Below are 27,201 nucleotides of genomic sequence, written 5' to 3'. Positions count from 1 at the left end.
AAAAGCATTATAACAGATATCTGTCACAGGGACTTTTGCAAATGCCCAGAAAGTGAGAAGGAAGCATTGCCCACCACAGGACAGGAAGTACACTTCAAGAACAGTTTGCAAGATGTTGCGGATGTATTTAAGCCTGCAGAAAGCTCGCTCTCGTACCAAGAAACTTAGGATAGCGTCTCCGCTGTCAGCATGCTAACCAAAAATCCCCAGTTCCAACACATTTGCTCAGTTTTTCCAGTCAGTTTCTGGATTCTGGTTCTCTTTATTGGGAGTATATGTGGCGAAAAGGTTGTGTATGTTTTGGATACAATGGGAGGTTGCCTTGTGTTGTACAGCAACAGTATTTTCCCTTGAAAGGATATAGAGGTTCATATTGGCCAATTTAGTGTGGACACCTATTGTTCCTGTGCTGTGAAGGCTTCCTGTCAGTGTGTTGATATTGGAGGTGTTACTACAGGAAATCCCAGCAGTGAACCTTGATTAACTTTCCATCTAGGCAGGGCAGTGCACTGTGGAGCATTATGGACTGAGTCCATAATCACTACGTGGAGTGAGGACAGTTAAATGGATGGTGTTTCTGTCATCAGACCTGAAAGCACTTTGACATAATTAGAGTTAGTGTCATTGCCTCCATCATACACACACCTGTGCAGCACCCACTTGGGTGATGCGAAGATGAGATGTTGCTACTTCTGCAGTGAACGTCCCACCTTACCTTATGAAAACGACAGTATATTGTGAGCAAGAGGTTACACAGAAGCTGTATCTACAGACAGATTCTCATTTTGTCTGTGTGCTGTGTTTACGTCAGAGGAGTAGAGGAGTGTAGACTTGGCCCCGCACCCGAACCCCCAGCCCGGCACCCAGTCTCACGCCACCACATGTACTTTACATTAAGCCGGGGTTTACATACAGTTCTGGGAGCGCTAGGAGCGCTAGGAGGGTGTTTACTGTTTAGCTTAATCAGAACAAGTCGGGGGACAATATTGCTTCCAGAGCCTCAACCAGACTTAGATCAGCCTCTTCTACATTAGGGTATATGTAGCTAGAGGTTTTCCACACAGCAGTAGCAGTAGCAGTAGTAGTAGTAGTAGGAGTATCAGTAGCAGTAACAGCAATAGTAGTAGTAGGAGTATCAGTAGCAGTAGTAGCACTAACAGTAGTTGTAGTAGTTGTAGCAGCAGTAGCACTAGCAGTAGTAGTAGCAACAGTAGCAAGTTGCAGCAGTAGCAGTAACAGCAGTAGTTGTAGCTGGAGTAGTAGCAGTAGTAGTAGCAGCAGTAGCAGCAGTAGCAGCAGCAGTAGTAATAGCAGCAGTAGCACTAGCAGTAGTAGTAGTAGTAGTAGTAGTAGCAGTAGCAAGTTGCAGCAGTAGCAGTAACAGCAGTAGTTGTAGCTGCAGTAGCAGCAGTAGCAGCAGCAGTAGAAGTAGTAGTAGCAGCAGTAGCAGCAGCAGCAGTAGCAGTAGTAGTAGCAGCAGTAGCAGCAGTAGTAGCTGCAGTAGTAACAGTAGCAGTAGCAGCAGTAGAAGTAGCAGTAGCAGTAGCAGTAACAGTGGTGATATATGGAGCAGCAGGGTGGGGACGGCCTGTCAACGCCCCAGGGAGAGGAGAGCAAGACCAAGGCTGCGCAAGCAAGCAAACAGGCTGAAGAGCAACACTCCATAAACACTTAGAATTTACTATAGACAATGAGCTCATAGCTGACCAGGGATAAGGGAAAACTCGGGCCCTATGTATAACTCTGGAGCCTACGTATAATCAACAAGGACCCAGAGTTTGACCTGTTTCAGTCCACGTGTTCAGGAAAAACTCCTCGCCCTAAATTGAATGGCTAATTTCAAACCTAAATAAGAAACTGTACACCAACCGACGTATTCACTGGCCTTGCCATGTCAAGTACTGTCAATTCATAGTCTCTAAAGTGACACAATGTTTAGATCAATTGTTGAATAATTATGTTGGTGGGATAAATTCTCTGTAAGTCTCATACAAGTCTTAGTATACTAACAAGGGATCTTGCTCTCTATTTCTGCTCGGTATTGCGCTGTTACAGTTCGACTAGTGTAAATGTTTATTGCCCTTGTGTCAGCCCCACAGACTGAAGGATTAGCCTTTTGCCCGTTCTCGACATGCGCCGGCATGCCGAGAAATGACTCATTTCCCAACGAGAAAAACTCTCCTGCAGCAATGCAATGGCAATTGGAACACCATTGATCTGTAAACCTTAATGTTCTCCATGTCCTAAAGCTGTGGTGTTGTTGTGACCGACCAGGGAGGACAGTATTGCCAAGAGAGAGCTGCAGATCGATCCCAGATGAGAGGCCTGCCACGGCCAGGTCCAGGATTACGTTCCAAATGGCACCCTATTCCCTGTATAGTGCTCTACTTTTGACCAGGGCCCATAGGGAATAGGGTGCCATTTGGGATGCAGACCAGAGGTCCAGGTCACGACTACCTGGCTGAAAGATCTATGGCAGGATGTGAGCCGTGCTACAACAAGGCTGTTTCTCACTAGCCGTGTCATAGGGGCCAGTCGATAGGATAGGTTGAAACACGATGAATTACAATAAAGGTGACTGAGTGTTTTGGGAAAGTTTACTCATGGTATAATGCTTGAGTTCAATAGTAATGTTTACCAATGTGTGATTAATGGATATAATCTTACATGACGTGACTAATTGAAATGCCTGGTCATTGTGTTTTCAGTCAATTTACCTTGGAAAATAAGGGTAAAATTAAATTAAATACATATAAAATTATGGAATAAAGGTCTTATTTCAGAGGAGAGGAAGTTGACAAATGATCAGCGTTCGTCCCCTAAGACACTGAGTTGGTCCTAGAGAACTATCAGAACTATCCTTCCAGAGAGAGTCAGCGAACCTGTTTATTATTATGTGATATTTTACTACAGTATTTTTCTGCCTGCTCCTCTGTCAGAGGGATTTTCAATAGCAGGAGTGAGGGGGGGGGGGGAGGGGGGAATGCATCATTCCTCAGCGAGTGATCTGCTCTCTCTCTCACACATCGGCAGGCTTCGCTCAGCTCCTCGTGTAAGAAAAAGCAGATGTGTTCCTACGGCGACCAGAACTTTTTTCTGCTGGGATACATCCCAAATGGCACCCTTTTTCCTTTATAGTGCACTACTTTTGACCAAGGCCCATTTGGCTCTGGTCAAAAGTAGTGCACTATATAGGGAATAGGGTGCCATTTGGGACGCATCCCTGGTGTTTTTCTTCTTTGCCTTGACACTAAGGGGTGTCTCTTTCCACCATTCCTCTCTGCCTGTAGCTTCAGTGGGGGTAAAGTTACATAGCAGCAACAGTTTATGTTCTGATTGCGGATATAGAGGCATTAAAGCTGTATATAACATCTAGAAGTGACCTAATGGAGTCTAGTCTAGACCAATCCATCCCCAGAATTATTACGGATTACAGAAATAGTACCAAATTAAGCTGTGAGGGCTAATGATAATTGATTAGTTTGGGCTGTGGATTCAGCTAGCTGCTAAAGACTTAAACAGACCCGTGGGTCCAATGGTAGAGCTTTGATCTTTCTCTGGTCGGTTTCTCTGCAGTTCTTTTCCATGGACCTTTACTCTTTACTGTTGTGAATGCTCAGGACACCCAGACCATTACAAGCACAGGTCTCTCAACATGTGTACGGACCTCACCTATGGATGGAAATACATATCAGTGGAAACATCATGAGGAGATGCTAAGGAATGGTAGTCTAATACATGAGTTGGCCGGTTCAGCTGTGATATAAATAGACACGTATCAAAACCTATGGAGAATGCGGTTGTCCGAATGGCAACATCTTGTGATCATATAGTCAGTAGGCTGCCAGCGTTAACACAAGGTGGTCTAACATTACTTATCAAGACCCAGGGCCAAGAAGTGCCAAGGAAGGAGCTCTCTGCCCTCACACATACAGTGGGGGAAAAAAGTATTTAGTCAGCCACCAATTGTGCAAGTTCTCCCACTTAAAAAGATGAGAGAGGCCTGTAATTTTCATCATAGGTACACGTCAACTATGACCGACAAAATGAGAAAAAAAAATCCAGAAAATCACATTGAAGGATTTTTAATGAATTTATTTGCAAATGATGGTGGAAAATAAGTATTTGGTCAATAACAAAAGTTTCTCAATACTTTGTTATATACCCTTTGTTGGCAATGACACAGGTCAAACGTTTTCTGTAAGTCTTCACAAGGTTTTCACACACTGTTGCTGGTATTTTGGCCCATTCCTCCATGCAGATCTCCTCTAGAGCAGTGATGTTTTGGGGCTGTCGCTGGGCAACACAGACTTTCAACTCCCTCCAAAGATTTTCTATGGGGTTGAGATCTGGAGACTGGCTAGGCCACTCCAGGACCTTGAAATGCTTCTTACGAAGCCACTCCTTTGTTGCCCGGGCGGTGTGTTTGGGATCATTGTCATGCTGAAAGACCCAGCCACGTTTCATCTTCAATGCCCTTACTGATGGAAGGAGGTTTTCACTCAAAATCTCACGATAGATGGCCCCATTCATTCTTTCCTTTACACGGATCAGTCGTCCTGGTCCCTTTGCAGAAAAACAGCCCCAAAGCATGATGTTTCCACCCCCATGCTTCATAGTAGGTATGGTGTTCTTTGGATGCAACTCAGCATTCTTAGTCCTTCAAACATGACGAGTTGAGTTTTTACCAAAAAGTTATATTTTGGTTTCATCTGACCATATGACATTCTCCCAATCCTCTTCTGGATCATCCAAATGCACTCTAGCAAATTTCAGACGGGCCTGGACATGTACTGTCTTAAGCAGGGGGACACGTCTAGCACTGCAGGATTTGAGTCCCTGGCGGCGTAGTGTGTTACTGATGGTAGGCTTTGTTACTTTGGTCCCAGCTCTCTGCAGGTCATTCACTAGGTCCCCCCGTGTGGTTCTGGGATTTTTGCTCACCGTTCTTGTGATCATTTTGACCCCACGGGGTGAGATCTTGAGTGGAGCCCCAGATCGAGGGAGATTATCAGTGGTCTTGTATGTCTTCCATTTCCTACTAATTGCTCCCACAGTTGATTTCTTCAAACCAAGATGCTTACCTATTGCAGATTCAGTCTTCCCAGCCTGGTGCAGATCTACTATTTTGTTTCTGGTGTCCTTTGACAGCTCTTTGGTCTTGGCCATAGTGGAGTTTGGAGTGTGACTGCTTGAGGTTGTGGACAGGTGTCTTTTATACTGATAACAAGTTCAAACAGGTGCCATTAATACAGGTAACGAGTGGAGGACAGAGGAGCCTCTTAAATAAGAAGTTACAGGTCTGTGAGAGCTAGAAATCTTGCTTGTTTGTAGGTGACCAAATACTTATTTTCCACCATAATTTGCAAATAAATTCATAAAAAATCCTACAATGTGATTTTCTGGATTTTTTTTTCTCAATTTGTCTGTCATAGTTGACGTGCACCTATGATGAAAATTACAGGCCTCTCTCATCTTTTTAAGTGGGAGAACTTGCACAATTGGTGGCTGACTAAATACTTTTTTTCCCCACTGTACTGGACATAATAAACCATTAGAGAGATGAGCTACTCTTCAGAGTGAAGAGAAATGCTTTCAACTTGAGAGTGTAAGGTCATCCCAATTCCTCAAATGTGAAATATTAGAGTGTGTTATCCATATCTGTTCTCAGGCAGCTACCGCGGTGAGGTGAAAAGACTGGTAATAATTACAGGTTTTGTGAGTTACTCACAGGCGTAATGAAAAAATCTCTCTCTGGGATATCATAGGATAAACAGTTAGCCATTAGCCGAGCGAGAGGAACGAGGGGGAGCTCAAAGTGCATCCAATCCGTTACCTAAGATGACATTTATCCTGCCGTGCTGCTGTCAGTCAGTCAGTCGGTGGAAGAAAACCTCAGTGCCAGTAAAACGCTTGATGTCAAGAGACGCAGTACAGATGTGCTGCTAAAGCTTTCTGTTTTCTCAAATTTTAAAAGATAAATACTGTGGCTTGCGAAAGTATTCACCCCCCTTGGCATTTTTCCTATTTTGTTGCCTTACAACCTGGAATTAAAATTACTTTTTTGGGGGTTCCTATCATTTGATTTACACAACATGCCTACCACTTTGAAGATACAAATGATTTATTATTGTGAAACAAACAAGAAATAAGACAAAAAAACAGAAAACTTGAGTGTGCATAACTATTCACCCCCCCCAAAGTCAATACTCTGTAGAGCCACCTTTTGCAGCAATTACAGCTGCAAGTCTCTTGGGGTATGTCTCTATAAGCTTGGCACATCTAGCCACTGGGATTTTTGCCCATTCTTCAAGGCAAAACTGCTCCAGCTCCTTCAAGTTGGATGGGTTCCGCTGGTGTACAGCAATCTTTAAGCCATACCACAGATTCTCAATTGGATTGAGGTCTGGGCTTTGACTAGGCCATTCCAATACATTTTAATGTTTCCCCTTAAACCACTCAAGTGTTGCTTTAGAAGTATGGTAAGGGTCATTGTCCTGCTGGAAGGTGAACCTCAGTCCCAGTCTCAAAACTCTGGAACACTGAAACAGGTTTCCCTCAAGAATTTCACTATATTTAGTGCCATCCATCATTCCTTCAATTCTGACCAGTTTCCCAGTCCTTGCCGATAAATAACATCTCCACAGCATGATGCTGCCACCACCATGCTTCACTGTGGGGATGGTGTTCTCTGGGTGATGAGAGGTGTTGGGTTTGCGCCAGACATAGCGTTTTCCTTGATGGCCAAAAGCTCAATTATAGTCTCATTTGACCAGAGCACCTTCTTCCATATGTTTGGGGAATCTCCCACATGGCTTTTGGCGAACACCAAAGGTGTTTGCTTATTTTTTTCTTTAAGCAATGGCTTTTTTTTCTGGCCACTCTTCTGTAAAGCCCAGCTCTGTGGAGTGTACAGCTTAAAGTGGTCCTATGGACAGATACTCCAATTTCCGCTGTGGAGCTTTGCAGCTCCTTCAGGGTTATCTTTGGTGTCTTTGTTGCCTCTCTGATTAATGCTGGCCTTGCTTGGTCCGTGAGTTTTGGTGGGAGGCCCTCTCTTGGCAGGTTTGTTGTGGTGCCATATTCTTTCAATTTTTTAATAATGGATTTAATGGTGCTCCGTGGGATGTTCAAAGTTTGGGATATTTTTTTATAACCCAACCCTGATCTGTACTTCTCCACAACTTTGTCCCTGACCTGTTTGGAGAGCTCCTTGGTCTTCATGGTGCCGCTTGCTTGGTGGTGCCTCTTGCTTAGTGGTGTTGCAGACTCTGGGGCCTTTCAGAACATGTGTATATATACTGAGATCATGTGACACTTAGATTGCATACAGGTGGACTTTATTTAACTAATTATGTGACTTCTGTATGTAATTGGTTGCACCAGATCTTATATAGGGCCTTCATAGCGAAGGGGGTGAATACATACGCACGCACCACTTTTCCGTTACTTATTTTTTAGAATTTTTTTAAACAAGTTATTTTTTTCATTTCACTTCACCAATTTGGACTGTTTTGTGTATGTCCATTACATGACATCCAAATAAAAATCAATTTAAATTACAGGTTGTAATGCAACAAAATAGGAAAAACGCCAAGGGGGATGAATACTTTTGCAAGGCACTGTATCTTTGCTTGAGCTTGAGTAGATGTGGGTAAAATGTTGAGTGAAGCTAGTCTTTCGACTCTGAAAGATGAAGGTTTTTTGCAACTGATGCATAGCTAGTTTTACAGATGAACATTTAATGGGGGACCTATTCAAGAAGAGGACGTTTGGCATATGGAATGTTGACGCGCATACTCTGTAGACCTGTGCCATAAATTGGAGCAGGAAAGGACATTACAGCAGGTAACGGCAAGACGGCAGAGCTATAATATATAACATTATGTACAGTGATGCTCTATATCACCAGATACATTTACCGTCAGAAAAACTACTAAATCAGGTGGATACCTCATCTAACGCACATAGTCTACCTTCTATCGTATGTACACGGTTATTATTTATTTCAATTCATCACATTCCAGGGGAGGCCCTGTACATACCAATCCATTCCTCATAGGAAATATAGACAGTACTTGATTTGGTATATGAATCAAAACAACACATACCAAGAGAGGCCTGCACATTCCACATACAAATCCCATCGTGATATGAATTATAGACAGTAGTTGTACTATATTAATCAAATCACATGCAGCAAAGTTTCCCGGCTGCAGTAGAACTAACATGTTCTTGGGATTACCACAGCCTTTGTAATATCAAGGTGGTGACACCTTGGCTGTCTAAACGGACACGTCTGTTGTGTGTTATGAAAGGTGCACGTGTTATTAATCAGATTACGTGTCTTCCTCCGAAGCCACAAACATGTCAGGAGAGTGCGTTACTTTCCTTCTTTTTCATCCACTTGGAATGTGTTGTCTGTTTAAGCCACTGCATGTATGGTAATTGGAAGCACATTGACAATCCCTCGAACGTGTAGAGCTGCCAATGAGCCGTTTCATGGCAACTTCAGCAATTTGTTTTATTTCAAATAAATAGTTGAAAGGGTATGTTTCTGTTTTGCGTAGATAATCAACGCAAAACTTTAATTAAGCCAACATCTGTTTGCATTGTTGCATTTGAAACTAATGCTTTTGTGAATTCAAAGCAGTTTTTTTTTTCTGAAGTGCTCTAACCACTAACTGTAATTTGTTATCAGGTCGACTAAGCTCATGGATGCTTACTGTGAGCTGCACACCAATAGTGGAATGTCCCAGATATGTTTTCGGAGGTTCAGAGGTTCTGACCTCAAAGAGGCCTGACTAATTTTGTTATTGCCAGGATTTCCATAATAAAAGCGCCCGCCCATCCCCCTTACTCATCACCCCAACACCCTCTGATGACAGAATGTTGTACCAGGGTCATACATCAGACAGGACCTCCATTTGAAGACAGGATGATCTTAGACCTGGGGAGAAGAAGGGGGGCATGAAGCCCGTGATATGGGGGAGGTGAAGGAGGCTTCATGCCTCCCAACCTGAGTCCCAGGTCTCCCTGACCGTCTGTGTCTGATAAACCCCTGACCGTGCCACTCATCTCACTCCCTCACCCCGTCACCCCCCGACAAAGGGGGCTCAATCAATCGCAGAGAGGGGGTAACCTTAGCTGTTACATCCGTCCACTTTCTCAGTTGTGGCTCGGTGCAAAGGTGAGGGGGTGCTCCTCGGAGCATGGATTGGAGGCATGGAGCGGAACATGGGTCCGGGTCCTCCTGTCCCTCATAGTGGACTCGTAGTCAGTCAGGCTGAGGCTGAACCCCTGAACCCCTACCTGCTGGGGCTGATATTGGGGTGATATTGGGGGTGAGGCCCTGGTCGTCCGTGGAGTTGCTTGCCATGACTGGACCACTTAAATCAAACTGCCAGAGCAGAGGGGGAGACGGAGGGGAGATGGAGATAGAGACTGTGGGGGAGACGGAGGTTGAGATGGAGGGGGAGAGTCATAAATCACTACCAGAGAAGGGTAAGACCTGCTTTTTCACTTCCAGGAGGAAACAAACGGTCTAGTTCCCCTGTCTGTCTGTTAGTTCACCTCTCGCAGGGCTCTTGTATGGTTGGCATTTCCTCAGGATAGAGTTATAGAAAAAGGGTATATTACTGAACCAGAGGCCCGTTTTTTAACAGTGGGTTTGCCCTTACGGATGCCTTTTCAACCGCACTAACTGTCTGAATGCACTGTAACACTTTAGTTATACAGTTGTACTGCACGTCGAATGAAGCCTTAGACCGGCATGCACTCACAGTACAGTGGCTAGTTACACAAGTGTGCGTTGAACGCAGCCTTATCAAACTGTTTAGGAATGTTCCGTGCTGGGGGTACTAGAGTTTGTTAGCATTTTTGCACCTAAACACATGAAGCTTCAAGTGTGAGTTCCAGGAGCTACAGTGGAAGCCATAGCTCTAAAACAGTACTTACCCTCGTGTGTAACATACCGGAAAGTAAATGCAATAATTCATTTTATACACGTCTTTTCTTTACCGTAAACTTCCCACCTGCTCCATTCGTATTCTCCACCCTCTTGAAAGGATTACAACAACGATCCCCCCATAGAGGCACTAAAGTGCTATTTGTTGGCTCTCTCTTAAGAGGCTGAATGGAGTTAGTGTGGTTCTCTTTTTATTGCATTTTCATTAGTGGTGATATACTCAGTCTGGCAGGAACTACTGACTAGAGTATACAGGTATATGTAATATCTCTGGTTCTCCGGAAATGTAGTATATTGTCTTTGGAGGTTGGTAAATGGAAAGAAGAAACTGCAGTGTATACAAAGAATCTGATAGTTGAACTAAATACTAATTCACTTCAATCCATTTTAACTGGATTTATAGCCATTTTATTTTTGTATCAAAACACTTGCAGTTCTACTGCTGTTACATTCATGTGGGTCAGATGTTGCATAGCAACAATCATTTTCCATATAAAGTTAATATAAAGTTGACCTGTATTAAATGCACTCCACTGCATCTTCGATAGTACAAACATGTCCCATTTCAGTCCACAACTCCACCATGCTGAGAGCTAACCCTTTTCTTTCACAGCAGTTAAAGCATCCAGAATCAAGTTCATCTTGGTATGCGACTGTGCTTTCACTGGCCAGCGGTTGTACTGTAGCACGAGTCGTGCGTTTGTCTCAGAGCAAAAAGACAGATGGCTGGAGCTGACACTGGCTCTGATAAAGTCAGTGTGGGTCGATTGCCAGTATGTGATTTCAACTGTATTCTCAGCATTGGTCTAGCCTAATGTGTAACGGTCGGAGAAAAAACAAAGCACTGTGCTCCGAAATGGATGATTTCAGACATGTCAAAAACAAAATAGATCCATATTGGTCTGGCAAGTGTCAGATGTGCTTGTGAAACACACTGTCCACGATGGTCAATCATTTGGCTGATGTGTTTTGTCAATGGGAAGCCAATGGAAAGTGTGTGAGTAGTATATTATTGTGGAGGTTGTGAACTCTGAGGGAGGGAGGGAGGGAGGGAGGGAGGGAGCGAGGGAGGGAGGGAGGGAGAGAGGGAGGGAGGGAGGGAGAGAGGGAGGGAGGGAGAGAGACAGAGAGAGAGAGAGGGAGGGAGAGAGACAGAGAGAGAGAGAGAGAGAGAGGGAGGGAGAGATAGAGAGAGAGGGAGGGAGAGGGAGAGAGAGAGAGGGCTCTGTTCACAAACACAAACAGACCCCACACAGCCCCAGGACAACAACAACAACACAATTAGACCCAACCAAATCATGAGAAAACAAAAAGAGAATTACTTGACACATTGGAAAGAACAAACAAAAAAACAGAGCAAACTAGAATGCTATTTGGCCCTAAACAGAGAGTACACAGTGGCAGAATACCTGACCACTGTGACTGACCCAAACTTAAGGAAAGCTTTGACTATGTACAGACTCAGTGAGCATAGCCTTGCTATTGAGAAAGGCCGCCGTAGGCAGACCTGGCTCTCAAGAGAAGACAGGCTATGTGCACACTGCCCACAAAATGAGGTGGAAACTGAGCTGCACTTCCTAACCTCCTGCCAAATGTATGACCATATTAGAGACACATATTTCCCTCAGATTACAGCGATCCACAAAGAATTCGAAAACAAACCCAATTTTGATAAACTCCCTTATCTACTGGGTGAAAAACCACAGTGTGCCATCACAGCTGCAAGATTTGTGACCTGTTGCCACAAGAAAAGGGCAACCAGTGAAGAACAAACACCATTCTAAGTACAACCCATATTTATGTTTATTTATTTTCCCATTTGTACTTTAACTATTTGCACATTGTTACAACACTGTATATATACATAATATGACATTTGAAATGTCTTTATTCTTTTGAAACTTCTGAGTGTAATGTTTACTTTTAATATTTATTGTTTATTTCACTTTTGTTTACTATCTACTTCACTTGCTTTGGCAATGTTAACACACGTTTCCCATGCCAATAAAGCCCTTAAATTGAAATTGAATTGAAATTGAGAGAGAGAGGTGACGTACGTGCCAGCCTCACCATGTGCTTCGAGTTAGAGCGGCAAAGTGTCTCAGACTTTTATTATTTTCACTTTCCTCCCCCTAAATGATCATCCTCATTGACAGATCCATTTACATTTACATTTACGTCATTTAGCAGACGCTCTTATCCAGAGCGACTTACAAATAGGTGCATTCACCCTATAGCCAGTGGGATAATCTTTTTTTTTTGTTTAGGGGGGGGGGGGGGGTAGAAGGATTACTTTATCCTATCCCAGGTATTCCTTAAAGAGGTGGGGTTTCAAATGTCTCCGGAAGGTGGTGAGTGACTCCGCTGTCCTGGCGTCGTGAGGGAGCTTGTTCCACCATTGGGGTGCCAGAGCAGCGAACAGTTTTGACTGGGCTGAGCGGGAACTATGCTTCCGCAGAGGAAGGGGAGCCAGCAGGCCAGAGGTGGATGAACGCAATGCCCTCGTTTGGATGTAGGGACTGATCAGAGCCTGAAGGTACAGAGGTGCCGATCCCCTCACTGCTCCATAGGCAAGCACCATGGTCTTGTAACAGATGCGAGCTTCAACTGGAAGCCAGTGGAGTGTGCGGAGGAGCGGGGTGACGTGAGAGAACTTGGGAAGGTTGAACACCAGACGGGCTGCGGCATTCTGGATGAGTTGTAGGGGTTTAATGGCACAGGCAGGGAGCCCAGCCAACAGCGAGTAAGGCAGGGTCGTACTCTCCGAATGTTGTAGAGCATGAACCTGCAGGATCGGGTCACCGCCTTGATGTTAGCGGAGAACGACAGGGTGTTGTCCAGGGTCACGCCAAGGCTCTTCGCACTCTGGGAGGAGGACACAATGGAGTTGTCAACCGTGATGGCGAGATCATGGAACGGGCAGTCCTTCCCCGGGAGGAAGAGCAGCTCCGTCTTGCCAAGGTTCAGCTTGAGGTGGTGATCCGTCATCCATACTGATATGTCTGCCAGACATGCAGAGATGCGATTCGCCACCTGGTTATCAGAAGGGGGAAAGGAGAAGATTAGTTGTGTATCGTCAGCGTAGCAATGATAGGAGAGGCCATGTGAGGATATGACAGAGCCAAGTGACTTGGTGTATAGGGAGAATAGGAGAGGGCCTAGAACTGAGCCCTGGGGGACACCAGTGGTGAGAGCACGTGGTGCGGAGACAGCTTCTCGCCACGCCACTTGGTAGGAGCGACCGGTCAGGTAGGACGCGATCCAGGAGTGAGCCGCGCCGGAGATGCCCAGCTCGGAGAGGGTGGAGAGGAGGATCTGATGGTTCACAGTATCAAAGGCAGCAGACAGGTCTAGAAGGACAAGAGCAGAGGAGAGAGAGTTAGCTTTAGCAGTGCGGAGAGCCTCCGTGACACAGAGAAGAGCAGTCTCAGTTGAATGACCAGTCCTGAAACCTGACTGGTTTGGATCAAGAAGGTCATTCTGAGAGAGATAGCAAGAGAGTTGGCTAAAGACGGCACGCTCAATAGTTTTGGAAAGAAAAGAAAGAAGGGATACTGGTCTGTAGTTGTTGACATCAGTGGGATCGAGTGTTGGTTTTTTGAGAAGGGGTGCAACTCTCGCTCTCTTGAAGACGGAAGGGACATAGCCAGCGGTCAAGGATGAGTTGATCAGCGAGGTGAGGTAGGGGAGAAGGTCACCGGAGATGGTCTGGAGAAGAGAGGAGGGGATGGGGTCAAGCGGGCAGGTTGTTGGGCGGCCTGCAGTCACAAGTCGCAAGATTTTATCTGGAGAGAGAGGGGAGAAAGAAGTCAAAGCATAGGGTAGGGCAGTGTGAGCAGGACCAGCAGTGTCATTAGACTTAACAAACGAGGATCGGATGTCGTCAACCTTCTTTTCAAAGTGGTTGATGAAGTCATCCACAGAGAGAGAGAGGAGGGGGGGGGGGGGGGGGGGATTCAGCAGGGAGGAGAATGTGGCAAAGAGCTTCCTAGGGTTAGAGGCAGATGCTTGGAATTTAGAGTGGTAGAAAGTGGCCTTAGCAGCAGAAACAGATGAAGAAAATGTAGAGAGGAGGGAGTGAAAAGATCCAGTGGCGATAGAAGTGCCACATTCTAAAGTATTACTTCTGACCAGGAACTATGCAGTGTTTCATAATCAAAATGTTCACTACTAGGACGTGTAATGTGGAACGGAAGGAAGCTCTACAGTTCTAAGTTCATTGCTGTCCATTGATGTCTTCCCATGACTCCTCTCTCTTTGATGGTTGTTTGTCTAAACTCAGCCAATCAGCATCCCTCTTATCTTTAAGGGGACAGAAATGTTTCATGTCATCAGAGCCAATTGGCTTATTCACTCTCACGCTAGGATTAGATGTGCTGCTAACCCAACTTTGATGTGCTGGGTGGGTGTTGACAAAATAACCCTTAAAATAGCCCTATCAGTCCAGCCCTGTCACATTTCATCCAACAACCAAAACAACATCAAATGCTACATAGCTTAGTGTAGCTTGGGCCAGGTAAATGAATGTCGATGAAGTGAGGAATTTCCTCTCCAGCTACTGGCACCCAAATGGCACTCTATTCCCTATATAGGGCACTACTATTGACCAGGGCCCATATGGCTCTGGTCAACAGCCTTTGTCTGTCGGTTTCCCCCTCTTCTAATGCTAATAACTGCTTTCCCTTTACAGATGTCTGGTTGCCAATAAAACCTGCCCAAAGAACCACAGCTGGAGCAACCGCTTGTGCAGATGTATGGCGGTGCAACGCGACACCCCTCCCCCGCCCCAGACACAACACTCGGGTGAGTAGGACCTAGTACTGATGCTGATACTGCACCTGTTGCACCGCTTATTGGACTGAATTACCGCTTATTAGACTGAATTACCGCTTATTAGACTGAATTACAGCTTATTAGACTGAATTACTGCTTATTAGACTGAATTAGCTACCGCTTATTAGACTGAATTAGTTACCGCTTATTAGACTGAATTAGCTACCGCTTATTAGACTGAATTACCACTTATTAGACTGAATTACCGCTTATTAGGCTGAATTACTGCTTATTAGACTGAATTACCGCTTATTAGACTGAATTACCGCTTATTAGACTGAATTAGCTACCGCTTATTAGACTGAATTAGCTACCGCTTATTAGACTGAATTAGCTACCGCTTATTAGACTGAATTAGCTACCGCTAATTAGACTGAATTAGCTACCGCTTATTAGACTGAATTACCGCTTATTAGACTGAATTACCGCTTATTAGGCTGAATTACCGTTTATTAGACTGAATTACCGCTTATTAGACTGAATTACCGCTTATTAGACTGAATTACTGCTTATTAGACTGAATTACCGCTTATTAGACTGAATTAGATACTGCTTATTAGACTGAATTACCGCTTAATGTGGTGAATTATGTTTCTCTTTGAGTTCAATATTACTAAGATAGGCTTATGCTGTTCTGAAGGTTTCCTAGTTGTGGTATGTGGTATGGATTGAAGGTGGAGTCAAGAGAAGGTGTTGTGCACGATTAATGGTCTTTTATTGGCCTCTTACAAGACTGTGACAGAGTGAAGCAACATGCTACAGTATAATAAAGAAAGAAAACGGACACGGAGAAGGACAATGTGCTCTTGGTTTTTTACAACAGCCCTCAAAATCCTCACAGAGACACAGACCAGCACTTGAGTCTCTTCAACAACTCACCAACAAGAGAACAACTCATTCCGCTCAATTCAATGTGACGCGAGAATGTACGTGTGATCCCCATACACTATTTACAAACCGAGTCCACAGATGTTGAAAGCTCCCAGGCCACGTCTCAGTGAGTTGCCACTATGAAAACACAACATGGCAGTTGTTTTTCAGCGGACGTGGCTACGCAGTAGAGTGATCTCTGAGTGAACAAACAAGAGACAGAAGAATGCAGAAAGAATCCCAGAGCTCTGGATTCCATAGTATCGTCCCAAATTCGACCCTATTCCCTTTATAGTGCACTACTTTTGACCAGGACCCATAGTGAACTATGTAGGGAATAGGGTGCATTTTGGGATGCAGCCCATGGCTCACGCCACTCTACCCCTGCCACACAATGTTTATGAAGCACTGAAAGCAGGAAGCCAATCAAACAATTCTGTTGTTGCATGAAAGTTAATCTCTCTTAACAGACTTGGCTTCAGAGTTTACTCACTCGTACTCCTGAGTGGCGCAGTGGTCTAAGGCACTGCATCACAGTGCTAACTGTGCCACTAGAGATCCTGGTTCGAATCCAGGCTCTGTCGCAGCCGGCCGCGACCGGGTGACTCATGGGCGGCACACAATTGGCCCAGCGTCGTCCAGGGTAGGGGAGGGAATGGCCGGCAGGGATGTAGCTCAGTTGATAGAGCATGGTGTTTGCAACGCCAGGGTTGTGGGTTCGATTCCCACGGGGGGCCAGTATATATAAAAAAAATGGTATTCACTAACTGTAAGTCGCTCTGGATAAGAGCATCTGCTAAATGACTAAAATGTATATTAAAAAGGGTCTGGGTAAATTGGGGAGATCAAGCCATCAACATTTGGTTTAATGGGGATCACCCCTTTTCATCAGCTGATAAATGTTTGATCAAAGCATTGCTGATGTTTCTCATGCAGTTGCCAAATTAAAGATGATGTTGATCATCTGTAGGCTTATTGTCCAGTCATACAATGGCATTTACTGGCTGACAATTAATTGAATTGCTCATTGATTATCATTCAACCCCAATGCCATGTTCTACAATTTGATGGAACCCAAAGAAACATTTAGCTAGGCCTATATCTTCCACATTACAGACGAATAATTCTACGAGAGGACTTGATAGCAAGAGCCATACGAGAGCTGCAGAGCTGATTTATGTTTCCTCTTCACACTAACCAGCTTTGACAGGCCCAATCAGAGGTAGATCTAGAAGCTTAGAGGTGCGTGCTCTGCTCTACTCTGCTCACAGGGACAGTGTGTCCCAAATGGTGCATTAGAGGTGCATGTGTATCCCATGTGTATCCCAAATGGCTCCCTATCCCCTAGATTGTGCACTACTTTTGACCAGAGCCCTATGGGCCCTGGTGAAAATAAGCACATTAAAGGGAATATAGGGAGCCATTTGGGACGCACCCATGGAATAGAATGTCTCCGCTATGCAGTCAGAGGCTCCCCAGGTCAGTATGAAACACTAGCTGAAGTCTTCAGAGGAACAGACACCAAAACCCTAGATCTGGACAGTTATAGTGCCTGTGTAATATACAGTTGGTGTCATTACTCCTATAGGGGATTAGCACTTTGATTTAGAGAGACAGATATGTCATTGTGCCTTGGTTATGGTCCGTCTGGATTGAACCCTCATCTAGAGTGCGGTATCATTCACAGAGGGAGGTGAGGTAGCTAGATCTGGGTTTAGTTTTTCTTTGGTTTGACTGCATCAGGGTTGTCACTAATAACTAATAGAGGGCTCACTCTCCTATTTCTCTGCGATCACCTCCTCTTGCATAAAGAGAGTAAGAGAGAGAGTGAGAGAAAGAGCGAGAGAGAGATGGAGAGACGAAGGCATACAGTGAGAGTGACAGAGAGATGGAGAAAGCGAGAGAGGGGAGAGATGAGAGAGAGAGTGAAAAAGAGAAAATTAGAGAGAGAGGGAGAGAAAGAAAGAGAAAGAGTGAGAGTGTGTGTAGAGGGAATGAACGTTTGTTTTTTGTCTCCAGGTTTGTGGTGATCTCATAAGTCACATAAGTAATGGTAGTTATGGGTGACTCCCTCTGCTAATCAACCAGAGTTTGGCTGGCAGCTACGTCCTCACTCCCTCCTGTCTCTCTCCCTTCAGATAAGCAGAACATTGGCTTATAAGGATCTCTACACAAGACAGAGGAGCTGAAGATCAGTGAGAGACCTTTCTGGCTCCATTAACTACAGTACACTACCTCCCCTGACGATGACCAAAATCAGAGAGACACCGTCGACACATCGTTAATTATGGCGACGTCAGCGGGCACAGTGTCAAACTTCTGTGTAAAACTGTAAAAAACTTTGACTTGGTTGCCACTGAAAATGTGGTGATTTTTTTCAGCTTGCGAAGTTGTTGGAAAAGCCTAACTTGATTTATGATTTACTGTAAATTCGACTCAATAATTGACAAATGACATTGATTCATGGCAAACCACAGTGCAACATTATGCATATTCAAGCATATCCCATAAGGAATACTTGACCAATTATCGGATGTGTTATTGAATAAAATCAATCACTAAAGACTCATGAATTATGAAAAGTGGACATTTATTTTTCTCTTCATCTGAAGCACCACAACAGCAAACAATACAAGCAAACAGTTCATTAATGAGTTAGGGTTAGGAAACCTCTCTGTGGTTAACATCTCTGTGCGTTGCCATCGCAATCTGGGTCTGTTCATCAGCAAACACATAAACACAGTAACGACAGGAATTTAGTTCCTGACTGCAGCCAAATCTCTCTCTCTCTCTCTCTCTCTCTCTCTCTCTCTCTCTCTCTCTCTCTCTCTCACACACACTTTCTCTCTCTCTCTCTCTCTCTCTCTCTCTCTCTCTCTCTCTCTCTCTCTCTCTCTGGAAGATATCACATTTGTTTATTCGCCTGTGTTGTAAGGAAAACATCTGTTTGCTCCACTGGGGGGAAAATATATTGTGAGGGATTTAGGGCAGGAATGCTCAATCTTTTCAATCTATCTCCAATAGTTTGCTGCTGTGATGTCAAACAACAACTCTAGCTAACTTCCAATTCTGCAGGATATTGCTATGTTCTTCTTATGTACAGATATAGGATCTTCATTTGACCAGTTTCTCACAGCAGGAAAGGTTAGGGCAAATCAAGTCTGACATTTTGAAGTGGGAATTAAACTTTAGAAGCAAATTTGCATTTCCTTCTGTGCAGGAAATTTCCTGCAACAACAGGGTGATCAAATTAAGATCCTACATCTGTAAGCTCTTCAGAAAAGTCCAAGTGTTCCATACCATCCGATCCAGGGGGTTACAACATCAACGTCTCCACACGGACGACTAGCCGAAAATAGAACATTTCACAATCTGTTAACAAGTGCTGACAACTCACAAACGATAGCAACCAGGGATATAAAACACATCTGTCTTTAGAACACCTGCATATCATCACTGGCGCCGGAGGGGAGGAGATGGCTGCCATTTTACGGCCCCCTGACCAATTGTGCTATTATGTGTGTTTTTTCGCGTTATTTGTTATTTATTCTGTACATAATGTTTCTGCCACCGTCTCTTATGACCAAAAATAGCTTCTGGATATCAGAACAGCGATTACTCCCCTCGTATTGGAAGAGTATTTTATCTTCAACGAGTCGGACGTGAAGGATATTCAACAGACACCCGACAAGGCCCAAATCCCCGTCATTTGCATGAGAAAGAGACAGAGATATTGTGGATGTAGGTCGGGGTGCCTTGTAAGGATCCAACGGCGAGCGAGTAATCTGCCTCTTCCATCAGTCCTATTAGCCAACGTACAATCATTGGAAAACAAAATGGACGACCTAAGATCAAGGATATCCTACCAACGGGACATTAAAAACTGTAATATCTTATGTTTCACCGAGTCGTGGCTGAACGACGACATTGATAACATACAGCTGGCGGGATATACGCTACATCGACATGATAGAATGGCTGACTCCGGTAAGACAAGGGGTGGCTGTCTGTGTATATTTGTAAACAACAGCTGGTGCACGAAATCTAATATTAAGGAAGTCTCCAGGTTTTGCTGTAGACCACACTATTTACCAAGAGAGTTTTCTTCAATATTTTTCGTAACTGTCTATTTACCACCACAAACCGATGCTGGCACTAAGACTGCACTCAATGAGCTGTATAAGGACATAAGCAAACAGGAAAACGCTCATCCAGAGGCAGCGCACCTAGTGGCCGGGGACTTTAATGCAGGGAAACTTAAATCCGTTCAACCTCATTTCTACCAGCATGTTAAATGTGTTACCAGAGGGAAAAAAAACTCTAGACCACCTTTACTCCACACACAGAGACGCATACAAAGCTCTCCCTCGCCCTCCATTTGGCAAATCTGACCATAATTATATCCTCCTGATTCCTGCTTATAAGCAAAAACTAAAGCAGGAAGCAACAGTGACTCGGTTAATAAGGAAGTGGTCAGATGACGCAGATGCTAAGCTACAGGACTGTTTTGCTAGCACAGACTGGAATATGTTCCGGGATTCTTCCGATGGCATTGAGGAGTACACCACATAAGTCACTGGCTTCATCAATAAGCGCATCGAAGACGTCATCCCCACAGTGACCGTACGTACATACCCCAAATAGAAGCCATGGATTACAGGCAACATCAGCACTGAGCTAAAGGGTAGAGCTGCCACTTTCAAGGAGCGGGACTCTAACCCGGACGCTTATAAGAAATCGCGCTATGCCGTCCGAACTATCAAATAGGCAAAGCGTCAATACAGGACTATGATTGAATCGTACTACACCGCCTCCGACGCTCGTCAGATGTGGCAGGGCTTGCAAACTATTACAGACTACAAAGGGAAGCACAACCATGCTCGCTTCCAGGCAAGCCACACTGAAGCATGCATGAGAGCATCAGCTATCCCGGATGACTATGTGATCGCGCTCTCCTTAGCCGATGTTAGTAAAACTTTTAAGCAGGTCAACATTCACAAGGCCAGACAGATTACCAGGACGTCTACTCCGAGCATGCGCTGACCAACTGGCAAGTGTCTTCACTGACATTTTCAACATGTCCCTGACTGAGTCTGTAATACCAACATGTTTCAAGCAGACCACCATAGTCCCTGTGAACAAGAACACTAAGATAACCTGCCTAAATGATTACCGACCCGTGGCACTCACATCTGTAGCCATGAAGTGCTTTGAAAGGCTGGTCATGGCTCACATCAACACCATTATCCCAGAAACCCTAGACCCACTCCAATTTGCATGCCGCCCCAACAGATCACAGATAATGCAATCTCTATTGCACGCCACACTGCCCTTTCCCACCTACACAAGAGGAACACATTTACATTTTAGTCATTTAGCAGACACTCTTATTCAGAGCGACTTACATTTTTTCATACTGGCCCGCCATGGGAATTGAACCCACAACCCTGTCGTTGCAAGCACCATGCTCTACCAACTGAGCTACAGAGGAGGCCACCTATGTGAGAATGCTATTCATTGACTACAGCTCAGCGTTCAACACCATAGTGCCCTCAAAGCTCATCACTAAGCTAAGGACCCTGGGACTAAACACCTCCCTCTGCAACTGGATCCTGGACTTCCTGACGGGCCACCCCCAGGTGGTAAGGGTAGGTAACAACACATCTGCCACGCCGTTCCTCAACACGGGGGCCCCTCAGGGGTGCGTGCTCAGTCCCCTCCTGTACTCCCTGTTCACCCATGACTGCATGGCCAGGCACGACTCCAACTCCATCATTACGTTTGCCGACGACCCAACAATGGTAGGCCTGATCACTGACAATGATGTGCCAGGATAACAACCTCTCCCGCAACGTGATCAAGACAAAGGAGATGATTGTGGACTACAGGAAAAAAAAGAGGACTGAGCACGCCCCCATTCTCATCGACGGGGCTGTAGTGGAACACGTTGAGAGCTTCAAGTTCCTTGGTGTCCACACCTCCAACAAACTATCATGGTCCAAACACACCAAGACAGTTGTGAAGAGGACACGACAAAGCCTATTCCCCCTCAGGAGACTGAAAAGATTTGGCATGGGTCCTCAGATCCTCAAATAGTTCTACAGCTGCACCCTGACTGGTTGCATCACCGCCTGGTATGGCAACTGCTCGGCCTCCAACCGCAAGGCACTACAGAGGGTAGTGCGTACGGCCCAGTACATCACTGGGGCCAAGCTTCCTGCCATCCAGGACCTCTATACCAGGTGTTGTCAGAGGAAGGCCCTAAAAATTGTCAAAGACTCCAGCCACCCTAGTCATAGACTGTTCTCTCTGCTACCGCACGGCAAGCGGTACCGGAGTGCCAGGTCTACGTCCAAAAGGCTTCTTAACAGCTTCTACCCCCGAGCCATAAGACTCCTGGACAGCTAATCATGGCTACCCGGACTATTTGCATTGTCCACCCCACCCCACCCCCTCTTTTATGCTGCTGCTACTCTCTGTTTATTATCTATGCATAGTCATTTTAACTCTTCCCACATGTACATATTACCTCAATTACCTCGACTAACCTGTTCCCCCGCACATTGACTCTTTACCCGGTACCCCCTGTATATAGCCTCCCTACAATTTTTTACTTAATACTTATTTTTCTTAAAACTGCATTGTTGGTTAAGGGCTTGTAAGTAAGCATTTCACTGTAAGGTCTACACTTGTTGTATTCGGTGCATGTGGCAAATAAAATTGTATTTTATTTTATTTTATTTTATGTGATCAGTTCAGAGCACATCCTGTCTCTTCCTGGGTTGGGGTCAATTCCATTTCAATTCAGTCAATTCAGGAAGCTCCTCCTGAATTGACTGAATTGAAATATAATTGACCTCATCCCTGATCTCTCAATAAGAATATGGTGAACTGACATGGAAATGCTCAATGTGTGTAATGTGTATGTTTTTATACTTTTAATGTCTGTTTTTATCCTTTCAATGCCAAGAGTGCCAAAGCCAATTTTCCATTTTGTGCCAACCTATTGGACAATAAAGTTTTTAATGTACACTGAACAAAAATATAAGCGCAATATGTAAAGTGTTGGTCCCATGTTTCATGAGCTGAAATTAAAGATGCCAGACATTTTCCATGTGCACAAAAAGCTTATTTCTCTCACATTTTTTGCACAAATTTGTTTACATCCCTGTTAGTGAGCATTTCTCCTTTGCCAAGACAATCCATCCACCTGACAAGTGTGGCAAATCAACAAGCTATAAAAGGCCACTCTAAAATGTGCAGTTTTGTCACACAACCCAATGCCACAGATGTCTCAAGTTCTGACTGCAGGAATGTCCACTAGAGCTGTTGCCAGAAAATGTAATTTTCATTTATCTACCATAAGCCACCTCCAATGTCGTTTTAGAGAAGTTGGCAGTACGTTCAACCAGCCTCACAACCGCAGACCACGTGTATGGTGTTGTGTGGGCGAGCGGTTTGCTCATGTCAACGTTGTGAACAGAGTGCCCCATGGTGGCTGTGGGGTAATGGTATGGGCAGGTTTAAGCAACGGACAACGAACACAATTGCATTTTATCAATGACAATTTGAATGCGCAGAGATACCGTGACGAGATCCTGAGGCCCATTGTCGTGCCATCCATCCGCCGCCATCACCTCATGTTTCAGCATGAAAATGCACGGCCCCATGTCACAAGGATCTGAAAATGTCCCAGTTCTTCCACGGCCTGCATACTCACCAGACATGTCACCCATTGAACATGTTTGGGATGCTCTGGATCGTGGCCTGTGGAAAACATTCCACAGGCCACAATCAACAGCCTGATCAACTCAATGCGAAGGAGATGTGTCGCGCTGCATGAGGCAAATTATGGTCACACCAGATATTGACTGGTTTTCTGAACCACGCCTCTACCTTTTTTTGAAGGTATCTGTGACCAACAGATGCATATCTGTATTCCCAGTCATGTGAAATCCATAGATTACGGCCTAATGAATATATTTCAATTGACTGAATTCCTTATATGAACAGTAACTCAGTAAAATCTTTGAAATGGTTGCATGTTGCGTTTATATTTTTGTTCAGTATAATTCTTATCTAATCTTCTCCCCTGTATCTCTCTAGACTCGTTTGAAGCGGATATCTGCGGGTCAGATAAGGAGTTGGACGAGGAGACGTGCCAGTGTGTGTGCAGACGACAGCTTCGGGCCTCGGGCACATGTGGACCCCACCGCTACCTTGATAAGAACACGTGCCAGTGTGTGTGTAAGACGCTCCCGTCGTCCTGTGGGCCGCACCAGATTTTCAATAAAGACACGTGCCAGTGCTCCTGCGGCAGGACGTGCCCCAAGCACCAGCCGCTCAACCGCAGCAAGTGTGCCTGCGAGTGCAACGAGTCACCCAACAGGTGCTTCCTAAAAGGCAAAAGGTTCCACCAGGCCACCTGCAGGTAAATACAGCTTGATGATGATGATGATGAGGATGAGAAGGGTTGATGAAAAGAAAGAGGAGGACGACATGGAGAAAGGGAACGAATAGAGGATAGGGACGTCTGATGATGACAATCCAAATTGCTACCGTGACAACCTTTTCAGATCTTTTCAAAGCATATTTCCGTAGCAAACCATATACATTAGCATAGTCATTGGTAATTCAAGTAGCCAGTTACTGGAGAAGAGACTAGAGCATAGAGCTCTTGGTCAAAGTAATGCACTAAATAGGAAATAGGGTGCCATTTGGGACACAGAAATAGGGAATAGGGTGCCATTTGGGACGCAGTAAATAGGAAATAGGGTGCCATTTGGGACACAGTAAATAGGGAATAGGGTGCCATTTGGGATGCAGTAAATAGGGAATAGGGTGCCATTTGGGATGCAGTCTAGGTACAAGTCCTGTTAGATCCATGCCGCTAAGCCACAAGGCTGTAATATACAGCTGAGTTTGCCAAATCCTACAATGACATGGCCTGTTTAAGGCTAACCCTTTCCAGCTGGTCTCTATCAGAGCCATGCTAAATGTCCTTGATTTAGAACATCCAGCTTCCAGACTCTGGGTAACGGAGAAAATGTATGCAGCCGCACATCCAGAGCTGTGGAGTGTTCTATCATTAAGAACTCCAACAAAGCTAGAATGACGGGCTCAAATAGAAAGTGAAGAGTTATTATGTCAGCGAACCACTAGAATATATGAATTATATTAACTGATGACTACAATTGAGGATTCAAAAACATGTCTATTTTCACACAAAGAAACTCATATGGACTGCTATACTATATACTGTATCATGTCTGTGACATGACATTGCATGACTGGTAGTCATACATGTTCATTTTCCAGATGCCCTCAGACACGAATTAGACATCAATCATTTTTATTTCAAAGCTTACAACCCCTTTATTTTTAGAAGTCTGCAAGGAGAGAAGTCCTGTGAATACAAATCCGCCCAGAGTTGTAAATGAACTTGCAGTCCTGCAAATTACACTGCGATAAAAACCCTGGAATAAGGGCTGCCCATTTACCAGTGATCTCACTCTTCAGGTGACGTTGCTAGTTCTGCTCCTGTGGTCTTAAACCAGCGCCAGGGTGATAAACTATACCCAGTTTGAGGGCTTGGTGTTAATTGGTTATAGTACAACACATTTCACTGGCAAATAGAAGGTTTCACTGCCTCACTGCTGTCAGTTAACTGCTAGTTCCCCATGTCTGAAGGAACAACCCACAACCCTCTACGGTGACCCCTTGTAACCCCACGTTAATATGATTTATGACTATCCATCTGCAGTAAGGATCCAATGTCAGGAACACGGCCGATAGAATAAAATCAGCTTTCGTTTTGTCCTGTTTTTATTTGATACCAAAATTACTAGAAAATGTTCATTTCCTGAAGCAAATGTGTGCTATTGATTTCGACCCCAACTGAGGGAGTTTTTATCTGACACCTGAGGGACGTCCTTATATTGATGCCATACCATTGACATATACTGAGTAAGAGGTTGTACCTAGTAGGACAACGATGAAAAGAAAGGGTATACCAGAAGGAGGAATAAACCTGTGGTTGTATATATGGTTAAAACTCCTGCACGTTACATGATTTAAAGGGACATTTCAAAAAATGTCAACTTCATACTCATCATCTCCAGCACCACCTCAACATCAACATATGTGAAAATGGCACGTTTCTATGTTTTGTAGTAAAAAAGATAGAGGGAGATGCGTTTCCAATGACATCATCAACCAATTAGTAGACAATTAGTAGGTAAATAGTAGGTAATGCTCATAGGTGGTTAAAATCACATAATGCACACCGATGATGTCATTGGAAAAACTTACATTCCTCTCTATTTTTTACTACAAAACACAGAAACACACCATTTTCACATATGTTAATGAACATGTAGTTGAAAATCGTTGAAATGTCCCTTTAACATGAATCCTCTTTGTCTTCCCCTAGTTGCTACAGACCACCTTGTGACGTGCGGAGGAATCGGCGCTGTGCATCAGGTTTTTACTTCAGCGAGGAGGTCTGCCGGTGCGTACCAACATACTGGAGAGGACAGGATTAACTTTGAGTTCACATTATGCAGCTGACCTGCTACCCGATTATAATGATTATAATCTATTATGATAGCCGCCATCTTGTGGAGAAGTACCTAGCCTGGACCTAGTTCGGAAATGGTTGAAAGGACACAGAGTTTGTGGGCTACTTTGGAATTATAAAGTGACATTTGGGACATATTATGGACGTATTGATATGAACCCCAAATATCATGAGAGGATCTAATGAAAAGACTGAAGGATGGGGAGCAATTGAAGGCTAAAGCCTTATTCTTGTTATTTTGTAATTGTTTTGTTATTCGTATGTCAGATATTGATTATATAATTTATTGCCATTAATGTTTGCAACCTCTTTGTTTATTGCAATTACAATCTTTCTAAGAAAATACACTGTGATCAATATTTTTGTATCATGTGATGCCTCTTTAAAATAAAAGTTGTATATTGTTAACTTATTTCTAATCTAGTTTATCATATTCAATTGTAGTTACTGATTGTAAATAACTAATGTACAGTAGTGGTCAAAAGTTTTGAGAATGACACAAAGTCTGCTGCCTCAGTTTTGATGATGGCAATTTGCATATACTCCAGAATGTCATGAAGAGTGATCAGATGAATTGCAATTAATTGCAAAATCCCTCTTTGCCATGAAAATGAACTTAATCCCCCCAAAAAATTCCACTGCATTTCAGCCCTGCCACAAAAGGACCAGCTGCCATCATGTCAGTGATTCTCTCGTTAACACAGGTGAGAGTGTTGATGAGGACAAGGCTGGAGATCACTCTGTCATGCTGATTGAGTTAGAATAACAGACTGGAAGCTTTAAAAGGAGGGTGGTGCTTGAAATCATTGTTCTTCCTCTGTTAACCATGGTTACATGCAAGGAAACATGTGCCGTCATCATTGCTTTGCACAAAAAGGGCTTCACAGGCAAGGATATTGCTGCTAGTAAGATTGCACCTAAATCAACCATTTCTCGGATCATCAAGAACTTC

General features: G+C 44.3%; 1 protein-coding gene across 1 annotated transcript in view; it reads left to right on the top strand.

The window, feature by feature from the left end:
• The window catches only part of LOC311123154 (vascular endothelial growth factor C-like), a 54,414-nt gene extending 27,757 nt beyond the window's left edge, over positions 1-26,657 (top strand). Inside the window, exons 5-7 of the mRNA XM_084197419.1 lie at positions 14,658-14,770; positions 23,777-24,101; positions 26,103-26,657. Of these exons, the coding sequence (XP_084053545.1) occupies positions 14,658-14,770; positions 23,777-24,101; positions 26,103-26,214 (550 nt within the window). The 3' untranslated portion in view covers positions 26,215-26,657. The remainder of the gene's footprint in view (positions 1-14,657; positions 14,771-23,776; positions 24,102-26,102) is intronic.
• The last annotated feature ends 544 nt before the right edge of the window (positions 26,658-27,201 follow it).

This window comes from Coregonus lavaretus (assembly GCF_964263955.1).
Source record: "Coregonus lavaretus genome assembly, contig: HAP1_SCAFFOLD_844, whole genome shotgun sequence".
NCBI classification, from domain to species: Eukaryota; Metazoa; Chordata; class Actinopteri; order Salmoniformes; family Salmonidae; genus Coregonus; species Coregonus lavaretus.
The sequence above is the reverse complement of the archived record's forward strand: the minus strand, read 5'-3'. Positions and strand labels throughout refer to the sequence as shown.